General features: G+C 34.0%; 3 protein-coding genes across 4 annotated transcripts; 2 read left to right on the top strand and 1 right to left on the bottom strand.

Moving 5' to 3' along the window:
- The first annotated feature begins 1,957 nt into the window (after positions 1 to 1,957).
- Positions 1,958 to 8,941, top strand: LOC105769009 (auxin response factor 19). 2 transcript variants are annotated; one of them, XM_012589345.2, is made up of 14 exons: positions 1,958 to 2,584; positions 3,291 to 3,403; positions 3,496 to 3,591; positions 3,719 to 3,775; positions 3,904 to 4,059; positions 4,169 to 4,253; positions 4,448 to 4,538; positions 4,658 to 4,822; positions 4,944 to 5,139; positions 5,342 to 5,480; positions 5,574 to 5,645; positions 5,733 to 7,381; positions 8,105 to 8,295; positions 8,382 to 8,941. In XM_012589345.2, exons 1-14 carry the CDS (start codon positions 2,542 to 2,544, stop codon positions 8,560 to 8,562), a joined length of 3,234 nt encoding a protein of 1,077 aa, XP_012444799.1. In that variant the 5' UTR covers positions 1,958 to 2,541; the 3' UTR covers positions 8,563 to 8,941. The 2 variants fall into 2 exon arrangements, with proteins under 2 accessions (XP_012444799.1, XP_012444798.1); XM_012589344.2 differs by having other exon boundaries at positions 1,959 to 2,584; positions 5,574 to 7,381.
- A 2,406-nt stretch (positions 8,942 to 11,347) lies between these two features.
- On the top strand, positions 11,348 to 12,106 carry LOC105769637 (ethylene-responsive transcription factor ERF017). Its single transcript, XM_012590407.2, has one exon. It carries the CDS (start codon positions 11,445 to 11,447, stop codon positions 11,871 to 11,873), a length of 429 nt encoding a protein of 142 aa, XP_012445861.1. The 5' UTR covers positions 11,348 to 11,444; the 3' UTR covers positions 11,874 to 12,106.
- Positions 12,107 to 16,103: 3,997 nt separating this feature from the next.
- LOC105769636 (protein TIFY 10A) lies at positions 16,104 to 18,289 on the bottom strand. Its single transcript, XM_012590406.2, has 4 exons — positions 17,919 to 18,289; positions 16,824 to 17,228; positions 16,657 to 16,714; positions 16,104 to 16,506 (listed from the first exon to the last, which is right to left on the bottom strand). Exons 1-4 carry the CDS (start codon positions 18,073 to 18,075, stop codon positions 16,404 to 16,406), a joined length of 723 nt encoding a protein of 240 aa, XP_012445860.1. The 5' UTR covers positions 18,076 to 18,289; the 3' UTR covers positions 16,104 to 16,403.
- Between the last annotated feature and the right edge of the window lie 5,202 nt (positions 18,290 to 23,491).

The following is a 23,491-nucleotide window of genomic DNA, read 5'->3' as shown; positions in this document are numbered from 1 at the left end:
TGGAGTAAAACATTTAATCTTATCTACTTAACCCAATTTTAAATTGGATGGTAAAAAGTCAATAACTTGAGTCCAAACCCGAAATAACTATTTATATATTTTGTTGTAGGAATGGAAGCAAAGTGATGGCATGTTGTTTAAAATCGAATTGTTCACGAAGCTTGCACCCACCCAATAACTTGCGAGCTCCTCCTCCATGGTAGCTAAAACAAAACTTGAGAGCTTGGACCTATGGTGAGGCGCATAGCTGCAAAAGCGAAATGAGTGATGATAAACATAAACTTTTTACTTTTGGCTTAGAATTTGTCAGTTTCATGGGGCCATATTTGTTTAAGAAGGGATGGTGACTATGGGAATCCCACTTGCTCCCTTATCTGAGTATAATATAGAAAAAAGGGTTTTAATCAGAGAAACTGCAGTGGCTAAATTAACCAGAGGTTAATCCGTGGCTACTCATGATAGTTTCAAGCATGGGGGGGGGGGGGGAAGGAAATAAAATAAAAAAAAACAAATGGAAACCAGAACCCCACAATTTGGTCGGAGTTGAAGGTGTTTGGCCCGACAAAGTTTGCACCACCTTGGGGGTTTTTCCTCGGAGCTCCTTTGGCTGGGCTTCATTGGATGTCTCTCTCTATCACAAAATTCTGTCCTTTTTCTTGGAATGGTAAGCTGAGTTATATGGATGATAAATTAAAATGAATTGGCCATAACTCTTTAAGTCCTAAACAATCTCTTTAATGGTGGAAATGATGGCCAAAACAATGTATTATTCATTCCTTGGAGAAAATATAAAGAAATTGCAATGATGAGAACCATTACATAGTTAGTTCACAATTGTATCTACCTGATAACATAGCTATTGAATTCCCTATTTAATGAAAAAAGACGATGATGATGAAAAATGAAATCAAATCTAAGCATCTTAGCTTTGACAATCTAGCTCCAACGCAAATTATTTTTATATTTCACTACTAAATTTCTTTTGTGAGGTGTGATGCTCAAAATCAGGATATTCCATTTTTTATTAGTACAAAATTAATTATTAATTATGCACAACTTTAGAAAGATGTGAGAAGAAGTAACCAGCCTAGTCTAATATGTAATTTGCAATAGGTTTAAACTTTAAGGTGATTTTTTAAATAAAAATTTGGTTGTGATGAGTTATTTCAAAGTTAATTAGTTGATTCTCAACTTTACACCTCCATTTCTTGCAATTTTGGAAGACGGCTTAGCATATGGACTATGGAGTAATTTTTAATTTTTAATTTTAATTTTAAGAAAATGTTGCTCCATCTGATTTTAATTCTTTAAAATACAAGTTTCAACTTTCCACTTTATAATACTATTCAATCAACATTGGTGATTTTTTTTATTAAATTTGTTTAAAAGTAAAAATTATTTATGTAAGCCATATACTCGACCCTAAAATAGTAAAATTTTAATTTAGACCCTTTATAATTTATAAAATCTTAAATTAATAATGTTAGAATTGCACTTTAACCCTTTCACGAATAATAAAAATTAATTTAATCTTTTAAAAATTATAAAATATAAATTATTAAAATAATAAAATAATAACTGTGTAAAATATATGGGTGATTTCAGTCATGAGGAAATGATGATTAAGATCCCAAGAAATCATCAAAATGATGTTTTAAGTTGGTGGGCCCGAAACACCAACAAAGAATTGCAATCCACGGCTGACAACAAATATACATTAAAAATATTTAGAGTGCGGTGCCACGTCATGGAGCATAATAATATTTCCATATCTATCCGCCAACCCCGAATAAAAATTACCTTCATCCTGCGTATTCCCCAAATTCCAAACCTTGAAATATTTCCCTGCGGTGAAAACTGAAAATTTGGTACCAAAACACCACGCGCCAATTATCACGCGCAACAGTTACATTCATTCTTTTTACCATCTCTAATTTTATACCTTCGGCTACAAAAAGCTGTTTTAAGCTCTGCTTTTGCTTTGCCTCTCTGATTTTCCGGAGACAAGTCTCTTTCTTCTCCTTGATCCCATAAAGTTTCTTTTTAAATTTCTTTTTCTCGTCGGATTCTAGAACGAAAAAGGTGAACTTCAAGTGAGGAGCAAGTTTTTGAACCGGTTGTTAGCGTACCATGCAGTTAGTACTCTACGATTCGGCTTTTTCAAACCGATTCATCGACGGAATCTGATTTTTTTAACAAGATGATGCTTCGTGTAATTGAAATCCTGTGCGAATCAAAGCTTGTTATGAAGACAATGACGGAAAATACAGCTGAGAAAAGAACAAGGTTTTGGCGTTTGCTTTTCTCTACAAGTTAGTTTATTAGGAACTTGAATGTGAATGGAAGAAGTGGCTCCTCTCCTCAACGGCGTATGCTGTAGTTTTCCGACGAAGGATTTTTTTCTTGAAGCGTTGTTGTTTCATAGCATAAAAGCTTGGAAAGTAACTTTATGGTGAAGATATTTGATCTCTGGAACAACCAAAGTTATCGGATTCCTTTAAAAAAAGTTGGTATTTTTGTAATTGATTCAAACTAGTAAGCATGAAGGCTCCACCAACTGGATTTTTGGCAAATCCTGCTGAAGGTTTGATCTTTCTTACTTTTTTCTTTTTATTTCTGTTTCAGTTTTTTTGTTATCCTTTTGAGTCAAAATAGTCTTTGGTTCAGAGCAGTTAGAGATTTTCTTAATTATTACTAGTACATATTTATGTTTTATGGATTTCCCCCTATATTATGCAGATCCCTCTTGTTGGCTTAAAACAATTGTTATGATGTTTTGGTTTTGTTTTACTGCTACACTTTTTTTTTTCATGTAAAATGTTGGAACTTTTTTTTTTTAAAGAGTTCATATAAAGCTCCATTTTGATAAAAATGGAAAGAAGCAAGAAACAAAACTAGAAGCTAAATAGCTGTTAACTGTGTGGCAACTTTCCTCATTTCATCATTTTGCAAATTGAAGAAGAAAGGAAACATGCAACGATCTTTTTTTTTTGGGTGAAGTCCAACCATAAAGCCATAATTGATATAAAGGAATATTCATAGTAACTTTTTGCTGTGAACTTGCTATCTGGGAAAAAGTAGAATTAATTTTTTGAAGCCAGGAAATTGTGGATTTTTATTTTTTTTGCTTTGAAACTATACAGTTAATTGTTGCCTTGTCGATGGTTTAAAGTTATACAGAATATTAATATAGAGAACTCTTTGGTAGTTGACATGCTTTAAATAATTTTTATGACTTTTTGTGGTTTTGTGGGATGTTTCATATTGTTATGGTTGGTTTTGGAAAGCAGGAGATAGGAAGAGTATCAATTCAGAATTATGGCATGCTTGTGCTGGACCACTGGTTTCTTTGCCACCAATTGGAAGTCTGGTGGTTTATTTTCCTCAAGGCCACAGCGAACAAGTAAGTCGCTTTCTTCATTCATTTCCCAAGGAATAATCGCTCTGAATCTGGACAGCTATCAAAATTTTCTCTAATTAATAAATTTTGTTCAGGTTGCAGCATCAATGCAGAAGGAGACTGATTTCATACCAAGTTACCCTAACCTTCCTTCCAAGTTGATTTGTGTCCTCCATAATGTTACATTGCATGTAAGAATGAGCATACCACCATTATCACAAGATAACTTTGTAATGGTTAAATGACATAAAAATGCAACTAATGTTATATGACCTTATGAAGTGGCTAATGTCTTGAATTATTTGAAATTTCAATCAGGCTGATCCAGAAACTGATGAGGTCTATGCCCAGATGACTCTTCAACCTGTAAACAAAGTAGGTTAGCTATTAATTAGAGAATTAATTAATGGATATGGCAGAATTGTTTCTTTCCTTTTTTCTTTTCTCTTAAATTTTCACATATAGTGAAAGATGGGAAGAATCTTTATAGTACTTCTGCACAGTATGACAAGGAAGCATTACTGGCATCTGATATGGGCCTCAAGCACAGCAGGCAACCTGCTGAGTTCTTTTGCAAGACTCTTACAGCTAGTGATACTAGCACTCACGGTGGATTTTCAGTCCCTCGTCGAGCAGCTGAGAAGATCTTCCCTCCTCTGGTATGTAGAAACTTTCAATATTTAGGTTTATATTTTAAGATCTGATAAAATATGAGATGTAAGCATTTTGTGTTTAATTTCCTAATATCTAAATGATGATGTTTGGTAGGATTTTTCCATGCAACCACCAGCTCAAGAGCTTGTAGCAAGAGATTTGCATGAAAATGCATGGACTTTTAGACATATTTATCGAGGTATTGTTCTATCCTAGATATTGCTCTCTTTTCATTTCTCAAGCAGAGTACTGGAATTGATTATGTTCTTTATTACTGATACTGTAAGGTGATGCCAGGTTTATTTTGTTTCAACATATTATGGTGTACCTTATGTATGTTTTAGGTGTCAGAAATGGAATAATATATTGAAATGCATAATGGCTTCTCTGCAGGTCAACCAAAGAGGCACCTTCTGACTACTGGTTGGAGCGTCTTTGTTAGCACAAAAAGACTCTTTGCTGGTGATTCTGTTCTTTTCATAAGGTAAGATTCATATACATACACATATGTTTGTTTACATGTGTTTGTCTGCATGTATTTGATAGAATCAACTAGATGACTGTCATTTCGCTGCTCAACTGAAATTCCTTACTTAAATGTAGAGATGTGAAGTCACAGCTTCTCTTGGGTCTAAGGCGCGCTAATAGACAACAGCCGGCTCTCTCGTCATCAGTGATTTCTAGTGATAGCATGCATATAGGGATCCTTGCTGCTGCAGCCCATGCTGCTGCAAATTTCAGCCCATTTACTATATTCTACAATCCAAGGTATAGCTATAACATATTGCGTTTGCTCTTAGATTCATCATTACTCTTTAATCGCCAATTTTCATTTTCAAAGGAAAAAAGATGTTAATATAAGGTCTCAAAAGTTTTATAATTTTGATAGGGCAAGCCCCTCTGAGTTTGTGGTACCTTTAGCGAAATATTACAAAGCCATGTACACCCAAGTTTCTCTTGGCATGCGGTTTAGAATGATGTTTGAGACTGAGGAGTCTGGAGTACGAAGATACATGGGTACAGTTACTGGTATCAGCGACCTGGATCCTGTGCGATGGAAAAACTCACAATGGCGCAATCTTCAGGTATTCTTTGGACATAGTGCGATTCATGAATACAATTGTTGACCATTATCATTCTTTGGCATTTACATTTCAGAAGATGCCTGGTATGGCTTCAATGGAAACACATTATTGACATGTGCTGATAGCAAGTTACATCTTCTTGTTTCTTTCATAATACATTGCTCTATAATAACTTATAAAGACTTGGCTACATTATTAACAGGTTGGTTGGGATGAATCTACAGCTGGAGAACGGCCCAGGCGAGTTTCAATTTGGGAAATTGAGCCTGTTGTATCTCCTTTCTTCATATGTCCACCTCCTTTTTTCAGACCCAGGTTTCCAAAGCAACCAGGGATGCCAGGTAAAAATCATATTTACTAGGATAACTCTTGCTGTAAAAATGGACAGAGTGGAAATTTCAAGAACTTAGATCTTTCTGAAAATGCATTTGCAGATGATGATTCTGATGTCGAGAACGCTTTCAAAAGAGCTATGCCTTGGCTTGGAGATGATTTTGGTATGAGAGGTACCCCTAGTTCAATCTTCCCTGGTTTGAGTTTAGTTCAGTGGATGAATATGCAACAAAGTAATCAGTTTCCAGCTGCTCAATCAGGATTCTTTCCATCAACGGTTTCTTCGAATCCACTGCATAATAACCTTAGCATTGATGATCCTTCCAAATTATTGAATTTTCAAGCTCCTGTATTACCTGCACCGAATATGCAATTTAATAAAGCTAACCCAAACCAAGTCAACCAGTTGCCTCAGGCACCTACGACTTGGCCCCAGCAGATATTGCAGACTCCGCTAAATCAACATCAGCAGCAGCAACCCCAACAGCAATTGCAGCAACAACAGCCACAACAACCAAAGCAGCAGCCACAGCCACAGTCACATCTTCTTCATCAACAGCAGCCTCAGCCACAGCCATCTCCAAAGCAACAGCAACACATCCACCAGGAACAAAGACAACAGCCACAACAGCAGCAGCCGCTGCAACAACAACCAACCCTACCGCCTCAAGTAATTAATGGCATTGTTGCTCCTAACCAGATCTCAAATCAAAATTTGCATCAGCCAGCTGTTTACTCTCACTTGCAGCAGCAACAATTGTTGACAAGCAATAGCCTGTCTACCCAAACTACCCTCTCCGCTCATATGACTTCATATCCTTTGACGTCATTACCACAAGATACACGGGTTCAGCAGCAGATGGAACAGCAACCTAACCTCATGCAGAGGCAGCAGCAACAGACACAACTGCAGCAAAGCCTGTCCCAGAGGACACAGCAGCAGCCGCAGATTCTGCAACTATCACAGCAGGGCCTCTCGGAGCAACTGCAATTACAACTTCTCCAAAAATTGCAGCAGCAGCAGCAGCAGCAGTCGGCTCAACAATTACTCTCCGCAGCTGGGTCTCTGCTGCAGCCTCCAATGTTGCAGCAACAGCAAACTCATCAACAGAACCAACCATTGCAGCAGTTGCCTCTTTCTCAGAGCCAGGTGCAACCACTGGGTGGCAATGGCTTCTCAACATCAATGTTTGTGCAACCTCAACAACTTTCAGTGCATCAATCCCAAAGTCAGAACAAACAACTTATGGCAATGAGAAGCAATTCTGGTCTTATTGATGGAGATGCTCCACCGTGTTCGACCTTATCTTCTACCAATAATTGTCAGGTTTCCCCATCAAACCTTATAAACAGAAGTCACCATGTACCATCCATATTGATGACAGATCCAGTTGTTGAGCCTCCAAGTACACTAGCTCAAGAGCTCCTGAGCAAGCCTGATATTCAAATCAAACATGAGCCGCCCACCTCTAGAGGACTAGACCAATCAAAGTACAAAAGTTCTGTAACAGACCAATTAGAAGCATCCTCTTCTGGAACATCATATTGCTTGGACGCAGGCACCCTCCAGCATAATGCCTCCCTTGCCTTTCTGGAAGGTGATGTCCAATCACATTCTCGGAACAATCTTCCTTTTACAGCCAATATTGATGGATTGGCACCTGAGACTTTGTTAACAAGGGAATATGACTCTCAAAAGGATCTTCAAAACATGCTTTCTAATTATGGTGGTAACCCTAGAGATATTGACACTGAGTTGTCTACTGCGGCAATAAGCTGTCAGTCATTTGGTGTGCCAAATATACCTTTCAAGACAGGATGCTCAAATGATGTTGCCATAAATGAGACAGGAGTTTTAAATGGCGGATTGTGGACCAACCAAACTCAACGCATGCGAACATATACAAAGGTGTGTGTACCCACAAATTATGGTTATGCTTGTTACCTCATTTATTGTCTCTTCCAGATATGTTCTAATTTCTTGAAAGAAAAGGTAGAGCATTTTTATAGGGAGTGTTTTAGGCATTGCTTAAACAGGTACACTGGAACAAGATTGGTAGCGAGGCCAGTTTTAAACCTTGTAATTCTACATAGTTTTTGTCTTTTGAAACTCAAAACTTGGTTTATTAGGTGTAATCAGATGTTGTAACCTTGCAATTAGACGGTTTCTGATCTCTAAACATGAATAGCTTTTTGTTTCATCAGTCTGTCTCTGTGATCCATGTATGTCATAAGGCAGTTATCTTGTTTCAGCTAAACATCAAGTTGTAGAACATTAGTTTTGCTTTTCCCTTGTTTTGACCTTCCACCTGAGAAAGCTGTAATATATAGTTGACCTGTAAAGTTTTTTGCTTTTCTTTCTGATATTGTCCCAACAGTTATGTATAGCTTTCTGTGACTGATGCAATTGAAAATTTCTAACTCAAATGTTTCACCTTCAGTCTTGCATTATCTTTTGCATCTTGTAATCCTAATCTACAAATCCTTGATTTGCTTGCCCGATTAACTTTATGGAAATTTACAGTTGTAGTACTTGCTAAAGCCTTTTCTGATTCTCGTTAGAATATGAACAATACTCTTTTTCTCTTGCTGAAAAATTATATATGCTTGATGCTGGTTTGAACTCATGAAGGTGCAAAAGCGTGGTTCTGTGGGAAGATCAATTGATGTGACCCGCTACAAAGGGTATGATGAACTCCGGCATGATCTAGCCCGCATGTTCGGTATCGAAGGGCAGCTGGAGGATCCACAAAGTTCTGACTGGAAATTAGTTTATGTGGATCATGAAAATGACATATTACTTGTTGGTGACGATCCTTGGGAGTAAGTGAAGGAGCCCAATTTGAACTTTGACTCTTAGTCTTGGTCTCCGTCAGTCTTTTAACTTTCAGAATTATTAATCTTTGCAGAGAATTTGTAAGTTGTGTTCAAAGCATAAAGATACTGTCGTCAGCAGAAGTACAGCAGATGAGCTTGGATGGTAATCTTGGAAATGTGTCAGTTCCCAATCAAGCTTGCAGTGGGACTGAAAACGGAAATGCATGGAGAGGACATTATGATGATACCTCAGCAGTCTCATTTAACAGATGATGTTTCTAAATTCGGATATTGAGATGTCTTCTTCCCTTGAACTTTGCCCGGGCCTGTGGATGAATATATTTTATGCTTGTTCACTCAAAGGAGTACAATGCAGTCCAGTCCTTCAAGAGAAGTGATTAGCCTGGGTGATTGAGCTAATCCGGTGGTGTAAGTTGACTCTGTCCTTCGTTGATTCTCCAATGATGACTTAAGGTTCAGAAGGAAACAAGAGGCAAGGGACCATTGATGTATAAAATAAACATGTTCAAAGAGCTGATCTGACATTCTCTCCTGTAAATGCTATGATATAGAGCACATTATCCAGAAGATGTGTACTTTGGTTGTAGCTATCTATTACTTGGCAGATAAAATTAGCATCAATTTTTGTTCATGTTGCAGCCCATTTCTGGTTTTTTTCATATCAAAGCTCTCGTCAAGGCTGCAATGGAGTTGCAACAGAAAGTTGACAGCCAAAACCTTCCAGGCCTGATATCAAGCATGTCCCTTGTGATATGCGAAATCTGACGCTACAAATATTTGTTCTAAGGAATCAGAAATCAGGACCCAAAGCTCTAAAATAGAAATTTCTTCTTATTTAATTTGTTTTAGTTATATTTTTCAGGCAATCATATTATGTTTTGTATGATATCATTATATATATCTATGAGCCACTATATGCATTGATAAAATTGGTTCAAAATTGATCGTAAACTACTGCATGCATGTATCTTTACATGCAATAAGGCATTCTGTTGGAAGATTCTTCGAAATTTCTATAGTCAATGAAGATTCAAAACATGGAATGTTGAATGGTTAGGAAAGTGAGCAATGGGCGGCTGTGGGAACAAAAGAAAAGAACAAATGGAATATAGGATAAGCCATAAGGGGAATTGTTTTGTCTTGATTCATATCAAAGTTTCCAACAAGCTGGGATTTTGGTGTTCAACATCTCCAGGACCAGGCCCAGGTCCCTGAAATCTACGACGTGTCCACAATTTGTCGCTTTTGCGGCTTTCAAACTCCAAATTTACGCGCTTCTCTTTCCTTGGCTCATCACTCTCTCCCTCCCTCGAGGATTCTGTTGGGATGTTGTGACGCCGCCGAGAAAGCCGCTCCTTTTTGCTGACGCGGTAGCTCCACTAAATTCAACTTTGCTTGATCAACCGACCCGATATTGTCCAAGCCGCTGCGGCGAACTTGGAGCCTCCCAGGACCCAATTTGGAGCAGTCCAACTACAGTGAGTTGGCATGGACGGGTCGTTTCTGGATCTTTTGGCAGTGGGTTCGTGTACCCTGGATTTGATTTTTCTTCTTTTCAGTTCCAGAATCGTTTCTTTTGAGTTTCCAAAACGGATCACCCTAATTCTGGGCATTTTAGCATCCAGAGTTGGATCCGGACATCTTGGAGGCGCCAATATTTGTATGGCATTGTATAAACTCAAAATACTATAATTTTAACCGGTAAATCTCAATTTCGTACTCATATCCATCCGTACTCATATTAATTGAGTTAAAATTTAATTGTCTTATCAAATACAATCACCAAAAACACATGGTGAAATATCATTGGACTATATATAAGCAGTTTATAAGATGTATATTTTGAAAGAAAAATACACTTACACCAATATAAAATTAAAATAATTTTATGTGTATCTTTATACCATCAATTGTTGCATTTTAAATCACATAACGGTTCAAAAAATAATGGGTTGAATCTTATATTCTACCATACAAATTTTATTTATTAAAAGAAGGAAATTTTAAAACTGTTTTTTCTTTTTGGGTGATAATGAACTTTCAATCATCCATAACATTCTAATTGGCATTAAGATAATATAAAGATGTCATACAAACTTTAAAGGGCAAGTTAAAGTCCACGTAAGGAGAGGATTCAAACAAAATCAAAACGCTTTCTGACTCCATGTCTTCAACTAAGGAGCTAGAGACGATAGATCTCAACCACCATTAACACCCGCTTAATGCTGAAATGAATAAAATATTTGAGAAAAAAAAGGATGTCACATGCATAAGCTTGAAAAAGAAAGGCACTAAAATCAAATAAAGCAAGTAAAAAGAATAAGGAACAACTTTCTCTTTCATCAAAACCATGAAATGTGCAGTTAAGGTGGCCCAAGTTTGGAACTGATCATTACCCATCAACTCTTCTAACTCATCGCCTGTTATTTTTTGCAAACATGTTACCTTAAATCTTTCGTATGCGTGGACGAAATTAGAAAATTTTTAATAGCAAAACTGAAATTTCATAATTTTAATAATTTATATAATTATAAATTTTAGAGGATTAACTTTTTTTTTATTTTAAAAAAGTCAAAATGTAAGTTTATCATATATTAATTTAAATTTTTTTAAAAATTGAAAACCTGTCGGACCCTTTGACTCTGCCACTGCATGTATGAAATAATAGTCGTAAATTTTATGTTTAATTATTTTTTAAGTTTTAATAAAAATATAACAAACATAGAATTAGGTGACAGTTCACCGTACTTCGACCGTCTGCAAAAATACAAATTAAGTTTAAACAGCAAATAGAAGCAGCGCAAAGAGCCCTCACTCGGTTCTCAACATCCTCCACGTGTCCACCAAACATGTAATCAAATTAAATAAATTCCCTCCCACGTGTTGAGTCCCAATCCATATCTGACGGTCCTCAAGCTTCCACGTCGAATCCCCACGTTCCCATCACCGAAAAATCTCCCAGGCATTTCCTCCTCCATTATGTACGTGGCAGTTCCTCAAATATCCACGCGCTCCCCCCTTCCTGCCGCCTCCTACTTTCACAACTTCTTTTGCAAATCAGCCCTTCGTTTTTCATATTTTGGTATATAAATATATAATCCTACAAAAATTAAATCAAGCAAGGAGAAGAAAAAATGGTGAGGCCGATCGGGGAAAGGGATGACGGCGGCCGTTACAAGGGTGTACGGATGAGGAAGTGGGGGAAATGGGTAGCGGAAGTACGACAACCAAATAGCCGAGGAAGAATATGGTTGGGTTCTTACAAGACAGCAGAAGAAGCTGCTAGAGCTTACGACGCTGCCGTTTTTTGTCTGCGTGGGAATTCGGCAAAGCTTAACTTTCCCGACAATCCTCCGGATATAGCAGACGCCAATGAGTTGACACCGGATCAAATCAAAGAAGCGGCTTTCAGGCACGCACGTAGGGATGCCGGAGAAGAAGAAACGGAAGTAGCGGCTGCTGCTGCCGGGAATTCTTACACAGAGTGTTATTTTGGCGGTGGGTCTGTCGGAGACAGATCGGGACGTGCTTATTTCCATTCGCCTGGTGTTTGGACTTTCTAGCTCTCTACAATCTTTTTTTTTCCCCTGAAATATTAGTTGAAAATGGTTCATTTCTAGATCCGACGTTAGTGCCATGCAAATTTTGATAGGTAAAGATTTGTTATGTTTGTAGATGGAAAGTTTCTGAAACTGATTTTCATGTATTTATTTATTGAATCTTCTTTCAGGTCGTTTCGTTTATTTTGGGTCAAATATGCAAAATTAAAATGAATTGCTTGCCATACGTTCTTCAACGATTTGTGTTCCATTGCATTTAACATATGTTTTCATGGATAGATATTCCTTCAGTACCCAAAAAGCTTAAGATTGTCCAATTGTTGGATCTTTTAAAAAGAAAAAAACCTAGGACCCTTGTTGTCTTTTAGTCGCACTGAAACTCGTGACTTGGGATTCAACGCAATAAGCCAATTAGAAACAGAACATTCATTCCACTACCTAACAGCTTTCTTGTTTCTGAGCTTCATTTCAAGTTAAAAAAGAAACCATTATTGATTTTGATTTTGATTTTTAACCACCTTTTTTCTTTTTCCTTCTCTTTTTCTATTGCGGCTTGACTTTTCTAAGTAGCTTTGGGACAAACCCCAACTTGAAGTAACCGGAAGATCATTCTATGTAGGATTGTCCAAAGTAGGTTCATTTTCATCATGACATTTAGAGTATTTTTAGGCTATTTTAACGGAAACCCGTGTATTGTTTTGTTTTCCCATGAATGGTGTCTGGGCTGAAACGTGGAAATGTTCTCATTTTTTTTCATTCAAATGAATCAACTTATTGCCATCTTTTAGTTGAAGCAAATTTGTAACATGTAGTAAAACAGCTTGCATTCGCCTTCAATGCCTACCGCTTGGGTTTGCGAGCACATGGTTTGCCCAGCTTGGCAGGACAAATTCTGAATTGCTTGCTTCACATTCATTTTCAATTAACTACTACAGGGAGGCATTATTTGATCATTTAAAATAGATCTGAAAAAAAAAAAAAAAAGAATCTCATAACAAAAAAAGTAAGATGTTGGGTAGGCATCATAGCTTAGCTTCCGCCGCTGCAATAAAGCTTTTATGGGATTCTTTACCAACACATAGTGGACTTAACGTTTATTGCAATAAATCATGTTGTTTGCCGACAAGAGGGTGCCAATGGAATTCATATGCATCGACGGTCACAAATATTAATTATCTATATATTTAGTAAATAATCATATGCATTTTGGTATCCACCATACCCTCATAGATTGTCTGGTTAGCTCCATTGCCATGGCCGGCTGTTTAAGAGCGTGGTGACCCTGTGGATGCATCATGCTCATTACTTGTGCACCACCGTATTCACTCACGGGCATATGTACAGCAGCTTGTTCCTGGTGCAGTAGGTTTGCTGCTACCCGATGAACAGTACTGCGGAATTCAACCATTCGAAAGGTGATGCCACGATAACATAAAACTTGCACTCCATCACCAAATCTACAAGCACATTCACTACAGGATGGGTGGGTGGCTTTTGGTAAGCCAGAACATTGAACGAGTGATATTGGTCACATTAAAAGGAAGTGAGTTTAGTTTTAAAACTATTTCATGATGCTATATCATTTTGTTTGTTTGCTGATAGTACTTTAAATTAGTTCAAATATTATACATAATATTTTATAATTAAAGTTATTCAAGCCACTAGTTTCTTTGCTTACAAATTTGTGGAAGCTTTTGCCATAGGATGCTTTTACAGGTGATATTGCGTGGGATTAAAGATTGGGCTTGTCAAACTCAATCCACCTAATTAAGTTGTGATAAATCTTATTCGGATTTCTTTTAAAAAATACTTTTAACCTTGATCCAAGGCCCATTTCCACCCCCAACAGCTCCCACCAAAATCATGGGGTGCAGTCCAAGCAACGATAAAATTTAAGATTTAACCTTTAAAATTAAAAATAATTAAATAATTATTTCTTTCTTTTTCTTTTATTTGATAATTCAAGTCCATTCATTAAAACAGTATCTGATTGACGAAAAATAAACATGACAAATTTTAACGTCAAAATGATGATGACCAAAAATTTTAATTTAAAGAAAATAAAGACTAAATTTTAAAATTTTAAAACACATGAATTAAATCTGAGTAATAGCAAATTTTGATCCAACGCCTTTCCCATATATACATATGATCCATTGGTTTGTTCTAATTATTTGCAAGATATACCTATTCGGTAGGTGAATAAATTTACCCAATACAAAATACATAAAATTAAACACTTCTATTTGATGTGTATAATATAATGCACCATCAAAAGGTAAATGGGTTTATTTTTAAAATTTTTAGATGATGTGTTGTTTTTTCATAAAGAAAAATGGGCTGATGGGAAAATTTTCTATTATATTATAATTATGTTTACATATTGACATATTTTTATCACGATTAATTCTTCCCTATGCAATTTTAAAATGTACTCAAGTTTACCACTAATTAAATTTTACAACAAAAATATTGAGTCTAATTGAAACTTATTTGAACAATTAATGTATAAAAACATATTAAGATTTAAGAAATTAACAGGAATTTTTATTCTATGAAAGAAAGTCTTGATAAGTTTTAAATAAAAATAAAAGTTTTACTTTTATTGGTAAACTAAAAATCACTTTAATGTATTAATTTATTATTTTGATCATTAAAATAAAACTTTCAAAACATATTATATTAATTTTTGTTTCAAATTATTCAAAATCAACTTTTAAGTGAGAAAATTCAATTTAAAATTTAGCGGTAAAATCCAATCAAACAAAAACATATGAGTATATAATAATAATTTTAATGATATGATAATATTTTATTGGTGCCTAAAAACTTAAGTTTTTAGCAATGTTGTTTAAAACCGGATTGGATTAAGAATCGATCGGAGTACTAATTAGGAGAAGGGCTTTGAATCAGCTGACCCGGGAATCGATAATGACCAGTTGAACCGGATTTTTATTTTTTATTTTTTTGTATTTATAATAATTTTTAATTGAACCGGTTGGACCAGCGAATTGATGACCACCGATCAGATTTTAAAAAGTATTAAAATTTAGAATAATCTTAATATAAAAAGACATAAAAATTAAATATTTATATTTAATGTAGATGAAAAGGTAAATGGATTTTTCTTAAAAGAAATTTAAATGGTGAATGATTGATTGTTGATTTGGTAATAATACATGAAAATTAAAGAAAAAAAGAGAGAAAGATAAGATTGGTGAATCATAAATTCATATTTTTTGTTGTTAAACATTAAAAACACGTTCTTAAATCTGGACCCTCAGATATCCTAATGCTTCCGTAGCTTTCAAGCAATGTTGTTCCTCAATACTCTCACTAACCCCCCAATACCCACCTTGGCATAATACGTCATCAAACCAAAACCCTAATTTCAAATGAATAAATAAATCTGAAATTTTGACTGTGGCTCATGTTTTAAATATGACAATTTGCTGTTTCTCATTTTACCAAATGCTACTGATGATGGGAGTTGGAAATTTTCTTGTGAGTGGAGGGATTTAGAGTACAAATTTCAGAATTCAATTTCTTCATCTTTTGTTTTTCATTTAACATTATGTTGTTGCTTTAATCATTGTTTTTCCCTTGGCATGCTTTCCACAAAGATGGTTGATAAATTATCGACTTCAAGATTTTAATATTGACATAAACAACGACAATAAAAAGTATTAATTAACGTTAATGAAAGCTGACAGATTGCAATCGAAAAATATAAAATTTAAAAAAGACCAAATCGAAGTATAGGAATTAAATCCACAACTTAAGAAACCGGGGAAGTCAATAGCTCAAGATAAGCAAATTAATCAGAAATTAAAAATAAAAAAGGCAGAAAAGTCGAGAACAATGTGGTTGTAGAAACTCTTGGGGAATCAAAATAATATGTTGAAACGGAATCATCCAAATCTCTTCTGCTCTTATCCTCTTTCTATACTCGCATTCTTTTTATTATCTTATATTTGTCTGCTTGACTTTTGAATGTGGACTACATTGTGTATTGACGCTTCCCCATTTACACACTCTTTTGTTGATGATCATAATTCACGGGTTTCGCATGCCCATGTGTTTGACACGTTCAAAGGCTTTCTTTTCAAAGTTACCATACATGTATGTATGTATGTATGTATGTATACGAAACTGTTCATATTGAATGCTATAGAAATCACGTGGTGTTTTCTACACGACACAACAAAAAACAAAACAAAATTTTGTTCAAAGTTTAACATAAACTGAAACTTCCTTAATAAAAAAATAATTACAATAAAACTAATTTGATTGATAGTTAGGATCTAAGAGGGCTCTCCTTAGAGCTGATAACTAGATGCATGCATGAATACATAGGTAAGACAACAGCAGGCTTACCCTGCTGAAAAAAAAGAAAAACAAAAAACAAAAAAAGACACAGGATAGCAGCAGGCTTAAGAAAAGCCTCAAAAAGGAAGACCTCAAACTTGGCTTACATTACAATTGTGATCTTTATTATTATTATTATAATTATTATTTTGGCTCAGCAGATTACTATGGTGATTGAGCAGCCAAACCGAGCCATGACTTGTTGTCGCCGGACAGGGAAGGAGCTGCAGCGGAGTGACTTATCTGGTATGGCGCTTTTGCGGTGATCCTGTTGAAATGATCACTAACGATATCAATATCAATCATTTGTATAGGTTAGGCAAAGGAACCTTAACTTTGACCTACAATCTATATGCTTTGATCTTATTAAGATAATTCAACAAGTAACCTACAAGACCATGAGAATCTCGATGCCTACCTATCCTTTCGCTTCTCTAGGAACCGATGCAGTGAAGCTCTCCTTGCAATTGGCAGATCTATTGCAAATAGACAACAAAAACAGATAAGAAATCCGATATACAACTTGAACTATGAAGCAAAACTCCATCTTCGTAACTCAGACAAATTTAAAAAATCGAGGATTACCGCCAGGGACGGCTCGCTGAGCAGGGTGAACCGGTTTTGAGGTAGGAGGAACTCCGATGCTTGATTTGATTGGACTTCTGGCTATGCTAGAAGTAAAAGGGATGGGGTTGAAGCTGTCGTTGCTTTGTGAGCTGCTGTTGCTAGCTAAAAGCATGATTTCCTTAGCTTTGTTTGCTGGAAAATCATTGAACACAATCACTCGTCCACCATAAAAGATGGTCATTGGTGCAGTCTGAGGCTCCAACTTGTTGGGACTATCATCTTTAGAAGCCAAACCAGCTTGTTGGGGGAACAAATCCATGGATGTCAAGTTCTTAGGATTCCCACCGTTTCGGCCACAAACATCATCGGACTTGTCACTGACAGGGAACAGATTCATGGTCGGAGGCGGCACCACTGGTGTCCCTGCAACATATCCACAAATGAGGCGATACATTAGTGATTAGAAGATTCAAACTCTGTTACCGTACAACTTTGATGATAGTGTGGAGGGCGTATGTTTAATGAAGTGAACAACAACCGGCTATTTATAATGAAAAGCCCGATGATTCTGAGATCTAAAAACGATAAAATCTCAACGGAATTTCATTCTCAAAAAAACATACGTACGTGATTCAGGTCTCAATCATCCCGCAAAAATTGAAACTTTTGAATCACGTGCTTTATTTCTTCTTCACGATTTTTTTCAAAATTTGGAGTAATTTCAGGGGATGACCGAGAAATTAAAGGGCATATTTTCTGACTCTTTCGAAACATTAATTATGAATATGTCAATTTGCAAATCTGATTTTGAGGATCTGAATCTTAGACATCCAAAACAAAACAAAAATTTGAACATCAATTTGATGAAACCGTTTTCAACATTCTGAAAGTTAAAACGGGTAATTAAGCCGCCTTGTCCGAAAAAGAAAAAAATGGGTTGAAGTAAAAGAAGAAACAACACAAAGCTTAACTGAAGTTCATCAATAGAGCTACATTAAATCAAGCTCCTTCTTGGATAAATATGAATTAATAACAAAATTTTCTAATTCAATGTTTTTTTTCTCAATTTAATCACCAACCCAGGACTGAAAAAGAAAGAAAGAAAGAACTTACCATTAGCTTCAACGTTGCATGTCATTCCCAGAGATAAACCCCCAAAGCTACCTTTCTCCTTCAAGTACTGACTCAACAAATTACAAGTTTGGGCAAAACTTGGCTTCTCCAGTGACCTAGCCGGTTTCATAGCCGTAGATTCCGAGCAAGACGACATAGTTCCGACGAAACAGAATCCAACCCCCCTTTTGGGTTATCAGAGAATGATTTGGATATCAAATACCTAGCTCTCGATCTTTGAACTTACTTTACAACTTCATTAAGGGATCTAGTCGAATTTGAGATGCTTTTGAGCCAAGGAATATTGGAGTACTTATTTATGCGAGGAGGGGAAGGAGAAAATGGTTTCTTTTTTATCTTTGAAAAAGAAGAAAGCAAGGGAGAGAAGGGAAGGTGGTGGGTTAAAAGCACGAGGAATAAATGGGAATTTTTTAAAAAAGAAAAAAATTTACAAAAAAAAAAAAAAAGGGGTTAGAGTTTTGCACCTTGGAACGACTGCTTCAATATTTTGGACTTGGTTTCAAACACGTGTTTTATGTTTTTTTCCTATTCTTTTTCTCTTTTGGTTTTTCTTTATCTGTCTACGGCGATGTTTTACCAGTTTATGTTCCTTTTTTAACATGTTGCTCATGTTCGGTATTTTACGGTAATTTTATTCTTTTCCAAGAAATTACATCCTTATCCTTATAATTTTAATATTTTAAAATTAATATATAAATTTAATATTTATTCATTAAATAGCGCAATTTTTTTATTATTTCATACCTAGTTGGTACAGTTTCACAAATTATTTTTTTGAATCATCACTTGTTTAATTATCTAATTTGTTTTTAGTTGCACATAAGTTGCACAAACTTTTATTTATTTAGCTTTTAATTCATTAAATAATATTGTTTTCATGTAATGTGATTCAAATTCTTGAATATAAATAAATTATATTAAATATTTTATAATTAAAATATTGCGACAATAAAACTTTCAAACCACAACTAAGCATGAACGGATGTTAATGCATAAATTTTAGTTTTATATTGTTGAAATTATAACTTAAAATTGAATAATTCACACTATAATGTGATTTAATATGGATAAAATTATAATCTCAACTTTATAAAATGCTGATTAATATTCAAATTTTAATAATAAAAATAAAATATCATTTTAATATTAATTTAGGAACGTAATAAACAATAAGGGCATTTGGTTCGTTGAGTTTTAGATTACGTTTCATAATATAATTACGAGAATATAAGATTATGGATGGAATGGATGATTACTTTATTTAATTCATTTGACAATTCAAGTGTTTAGTTGGCGAAATGTAAAATTATCTAAAAGTAGATTTTAATATAATGTCTCTATTATAAAATTTTTGTTTTTACAAGTTCATTCCATTAACATTTCTGAGTCTTAACTTTTTTCGTAAAATTATAATAGAAATTTATTTGGATTACACCTTAATTTTATCATAGGAATTCAATTGTACAACTATTGAATCTTATTATTTATATGGTTTATCAATATTTATTTTAGCGATTTTGAATGCTTTTAATATCAATTTATTCGTTTGTTTTTTTATCAAGTAGCAGTCAGCTTATTGCTCGATGGTCGCCTCTTCCCTTGGGCTATTTGAGGAAGGAGCTCTCGATTTTGCTACCATAGTTCGGGATTTTAATGGTCGATCGACTAGTGCAAGGACTAGCTTTGAAAAGGGGTGGTGTAAGTTGAGCCTGGCTGAGGCAGTTGCTATACGGGAGGCCCTTTCATGGTTGAAAACTCTCCGTTTGGATAACGTGATCCTGGAATCTAATTGCTTGCCTATTATTAATGCTCTTTTGGGTCTGTTCTATTGTCTCTAAATTGGGGTTCTTAGACTTGTAGGGATGCAAGTAAGGCAACTCATTCCCTTGCTCGAGTGGCCTTAGTACATGCAATCTTCTCTGAATGGGATATTGACTCTATACTATGACCACTTTTCATGATCTTATGATTATTTTTAATAATATTTGCGCTAATGAGAAGGTAGGATTGTAGGTTTGGTTGTATGGGGGTGCGTCTATTGACTCGAGTTTAGAGGTCCTCCCCTTGTGTGTTTTGATTGTACTTTCGTTCCGATATTTATGGAAGGTTGTTTTTTCTATAAAAAAATTTTACATGATTGAGTAACCTTAAAGAAACTATAAAATTCAAGCGAAAGAAATATAAAATGAAATAGAGTGAAGTGATGTGTAGTGATACAGATTTTAGTTTTTATAGTTAAAATTTTATTTGAGATAAAATGATTATATTGATTAATGTAATAAAAATAAAGGGTATTTTTTTTTTCAAGTTAATCTTTCAAACCCATCATATTTTGCATGTGATGCTACAATTTGGGGTTTTCTCTTTGAAATCATTTGCTAAAACTTGTGGGGTCGAAAGAACAAGTATGTATTCAATATCGACTTCGTTGAAGGGAAAAGCATATTGGCAAAAAGTGGAGAACGCAGATTTGTATTATTTGATGGAAAGAAATGAAGGATGAGCGTAGTCCTAGTGTCACGGGCCAAAGTGGGTCTAGCGCCGTGACACTAGTGGGAAGAGTGGTGTCGCCAAGTTTGTTAAATGGGAAAACCCTGAAAATGGGCGGAATAAAGTTAACCTAAGGAAAAGGTAGTAATGAGATTACACTCAGTATTACGGTTTCTTGATATTGTTTAAGAATGAATACGAGGTTATAGGATAGTCAAAATGTTGAGAATCTAAATACCACAATCTCATTTTAAAGTGTAACATTACAGATTGTAATGTAAAATTTAATTAACCAAACGTCCTCTAAAAGGTAATATTGTCGTTTCAAAAGCTTTTAAAAAATTCACACTTTTATATGTAATAGTTTTAAAATCATGTGTTACACTATGATTCACATGTATTTTATTTCATTAAATAATGTATACAATATGTAAACTAATTTGATGATTAAATATTACAACAATAACAAACTTCAAATCACAATTAAATTTTTTCTATTTTTTAGCTCCTAAGACTCATGTTGTTTGAGTTGGATTTATTAATCGGTCAAATTGAAAATCAATTGAGATATTGATTCAATTAATGGAATTAGATCAATTGATCCGTTAATTAATATAAATCGATAAAATTATTTTTTATTCTTAATAATTTTACAAAATTTTAATTAATTATTTAATAATTCTGAAACTGCATCGTTGACTTATCCAAAACATTATAAAACTTTTACAAAAATATTTTATTTTTTATTTTATAGCGGTAAGGCTTAGTCAAAATTTTATTATATTCAAATAAGAAAAAGAAAATAAGAAAAATTCATGTAATAATTAAATTAGGATGAGCTCAATTGATTGCCTTATCCAAAACTAAAAATTTTATTTTCATTAGCCCATATATTTGACTTAAATTTCAACTAAGTTGAAAATAATTTCATGTACACCAAAATTTGGATCCAAACAGCCAAACCAATTTCATGAACAACGTGGTAAAGTTAAAAATCTACACAAAGGGTATTTCTGTAAAACAGGCCTACTAATTAAGATCCTTATTTAAAGATTAACAATCAAAACCCCTTAGCAGGTTCTTCTTTTTTTCTAACCCTTTATTTTTAAAGATTTAAATATTTTTAAAAATTAATGATATATTTTATTATATTTTTAAATATATACTGGGATGTATTTCTTTTTTTCAAAATAAAACATAATTAAGTTTGTAATATTTTAGGTAGTGAAGTGGGCACCACAACGCACAAAACATGAAACACCGCCTGTCTCTGCATTTCTTTTCTTCCTTCCCAAAACAGGCAAGCGGCAATTACACGTTCCTTCCCTCCACTAATATTTCAACACGTGTAAAGCCATGCGAATTCGAATTCCTTTACACATTAAATTCAATTTATTAATATTTGAATATTATAATAAATATTAAAATTATATACTAATTTTGGTTCAATATCATATACGATTAAAATTTAAATATATTAATTTATTTTTATATTATGTAATATATAATCATAGTTATACATAATATAACACATTAAACCATAATGAAATCTATTTCCAACTACTGATAATGGACTTTTGGTCCCAACTTGTAAATGAATTAGTTGCATAATATTATAATTAGGAATTAAAGAACGCGTGAATTCCCATGATTGTACGTCTTGTAATTTCTCATGTGCTTATTTAAATCATTTCGCATCAGTGGATCCCACCATCTTCTAACAACTCTGCTTTGATTCCCATTTCTGTAGGTCTTTAAATGCGACTCGTACATAAGTGTGAAGTGCTACTTTAGGCTAACGTTTCATATCCCTATTCTCTTTGTTTCTTATTGTGGAGTAAGAGAATAATTAATGTCTATCTTATTCTATTTACAAACGAAATGCAATGGCGACCTTCCACCTAATCTAATGTATTTGGCGTGTGTTACATGGCTTGGATGTCAATTTATAATAAGAAATTAATTACGAGAGGAGAATAAAGTGATTAAACTTGAAATCCAACTAATATTTTATCATGTAAAAAAGAAGAACGAACATGTGCCAAGATAATATAGATTTTTTTTAATTACGAGAGGAGAATAAAGTACGTGACTAGCATGATTTAAACTCAAGTCATATTTGGGACGGTCATCAGGCCAACTCATAAGGTTCATATAAATTTAATTTTTATTTATATATTTCATATTCGTTTTACAATAATACTTGAGGTTTATAATTACTCCTCCCAACAATGTTTAGTTTATGATATCTAGTTATTCTAACCATATAGAACTGCACTCGTTATGCTTCAGAAAATTGGATTAAGATTTTAAATGATATTTATAATAATTATATTAATAAATAAAAAATATAATGATCAAAATTTTAACTCATTATATGACAAAATATATGAGATATTTTATGGATTAAGATATTAACACTAACACATGAAAAAAAAATGAAATAGACGTGACATAAAAGAGCATGAACCCAATATAGATATATCAACATTTTAAAATTCATATAACATATAATGTTTTTGTATAAATTTACAATATTTTGAACACTTAAAATATAACACAAAAGAGGCAAACTATAAAATAGTTATAAATGCTATGTCTAATGTAGAACAAATCAATGGAACAAAATAACTCATACTATAACTTAGTTTAAGTTAACATTGCTCATATTTCATTAATCAAGTAATAATTTTGGATGCAATCAATGGTAGTCGTTGAAGTATATATTAAGGTTATACGTGAATTTAGATTTAATGTGTAATGTGATACATAAACTTTGATTTATTTCAATTGTACATATAAAATGTCATTCGATTCAACTGTAAACATTTAGAAAAATAAATAAATCCAATTATTTTCATGTTGGATAAATAAAATTGTTTGTACATGAAAAACTAAACTTACCTTGCATCAAGTACGTTGTTAATGATTTACGAAAACTGAAAATTAAAATTAGAATTCATGTATTAAATTGCACAAAATTAAAATATACGTATTAAATTGAATATTAAACCATTATCCATATATATTTCTTATATATACCCTTAATTATAATGATTTCT

This window comes from Gossypium raimondii, chromosome 5, assembly GCF_025698545.1.
Source record: "Gossypium raimondii isolate GPD5lz chromosome 5, ASM2569854v1, whole genome shotgun sequence".
Classification (NCBI taxonomy): domain Eukaryota; kingdom Viridiplantae; phylum Streptophyta; class Magnoliopsida; order Malvales; family Malvaceae; genus Gossypium; species Gossypium raimondii.
Note: the sequence above shows the minus strand (reverse complement) of the source record. Positions and strands in the feature narration are given on the sequence as shown.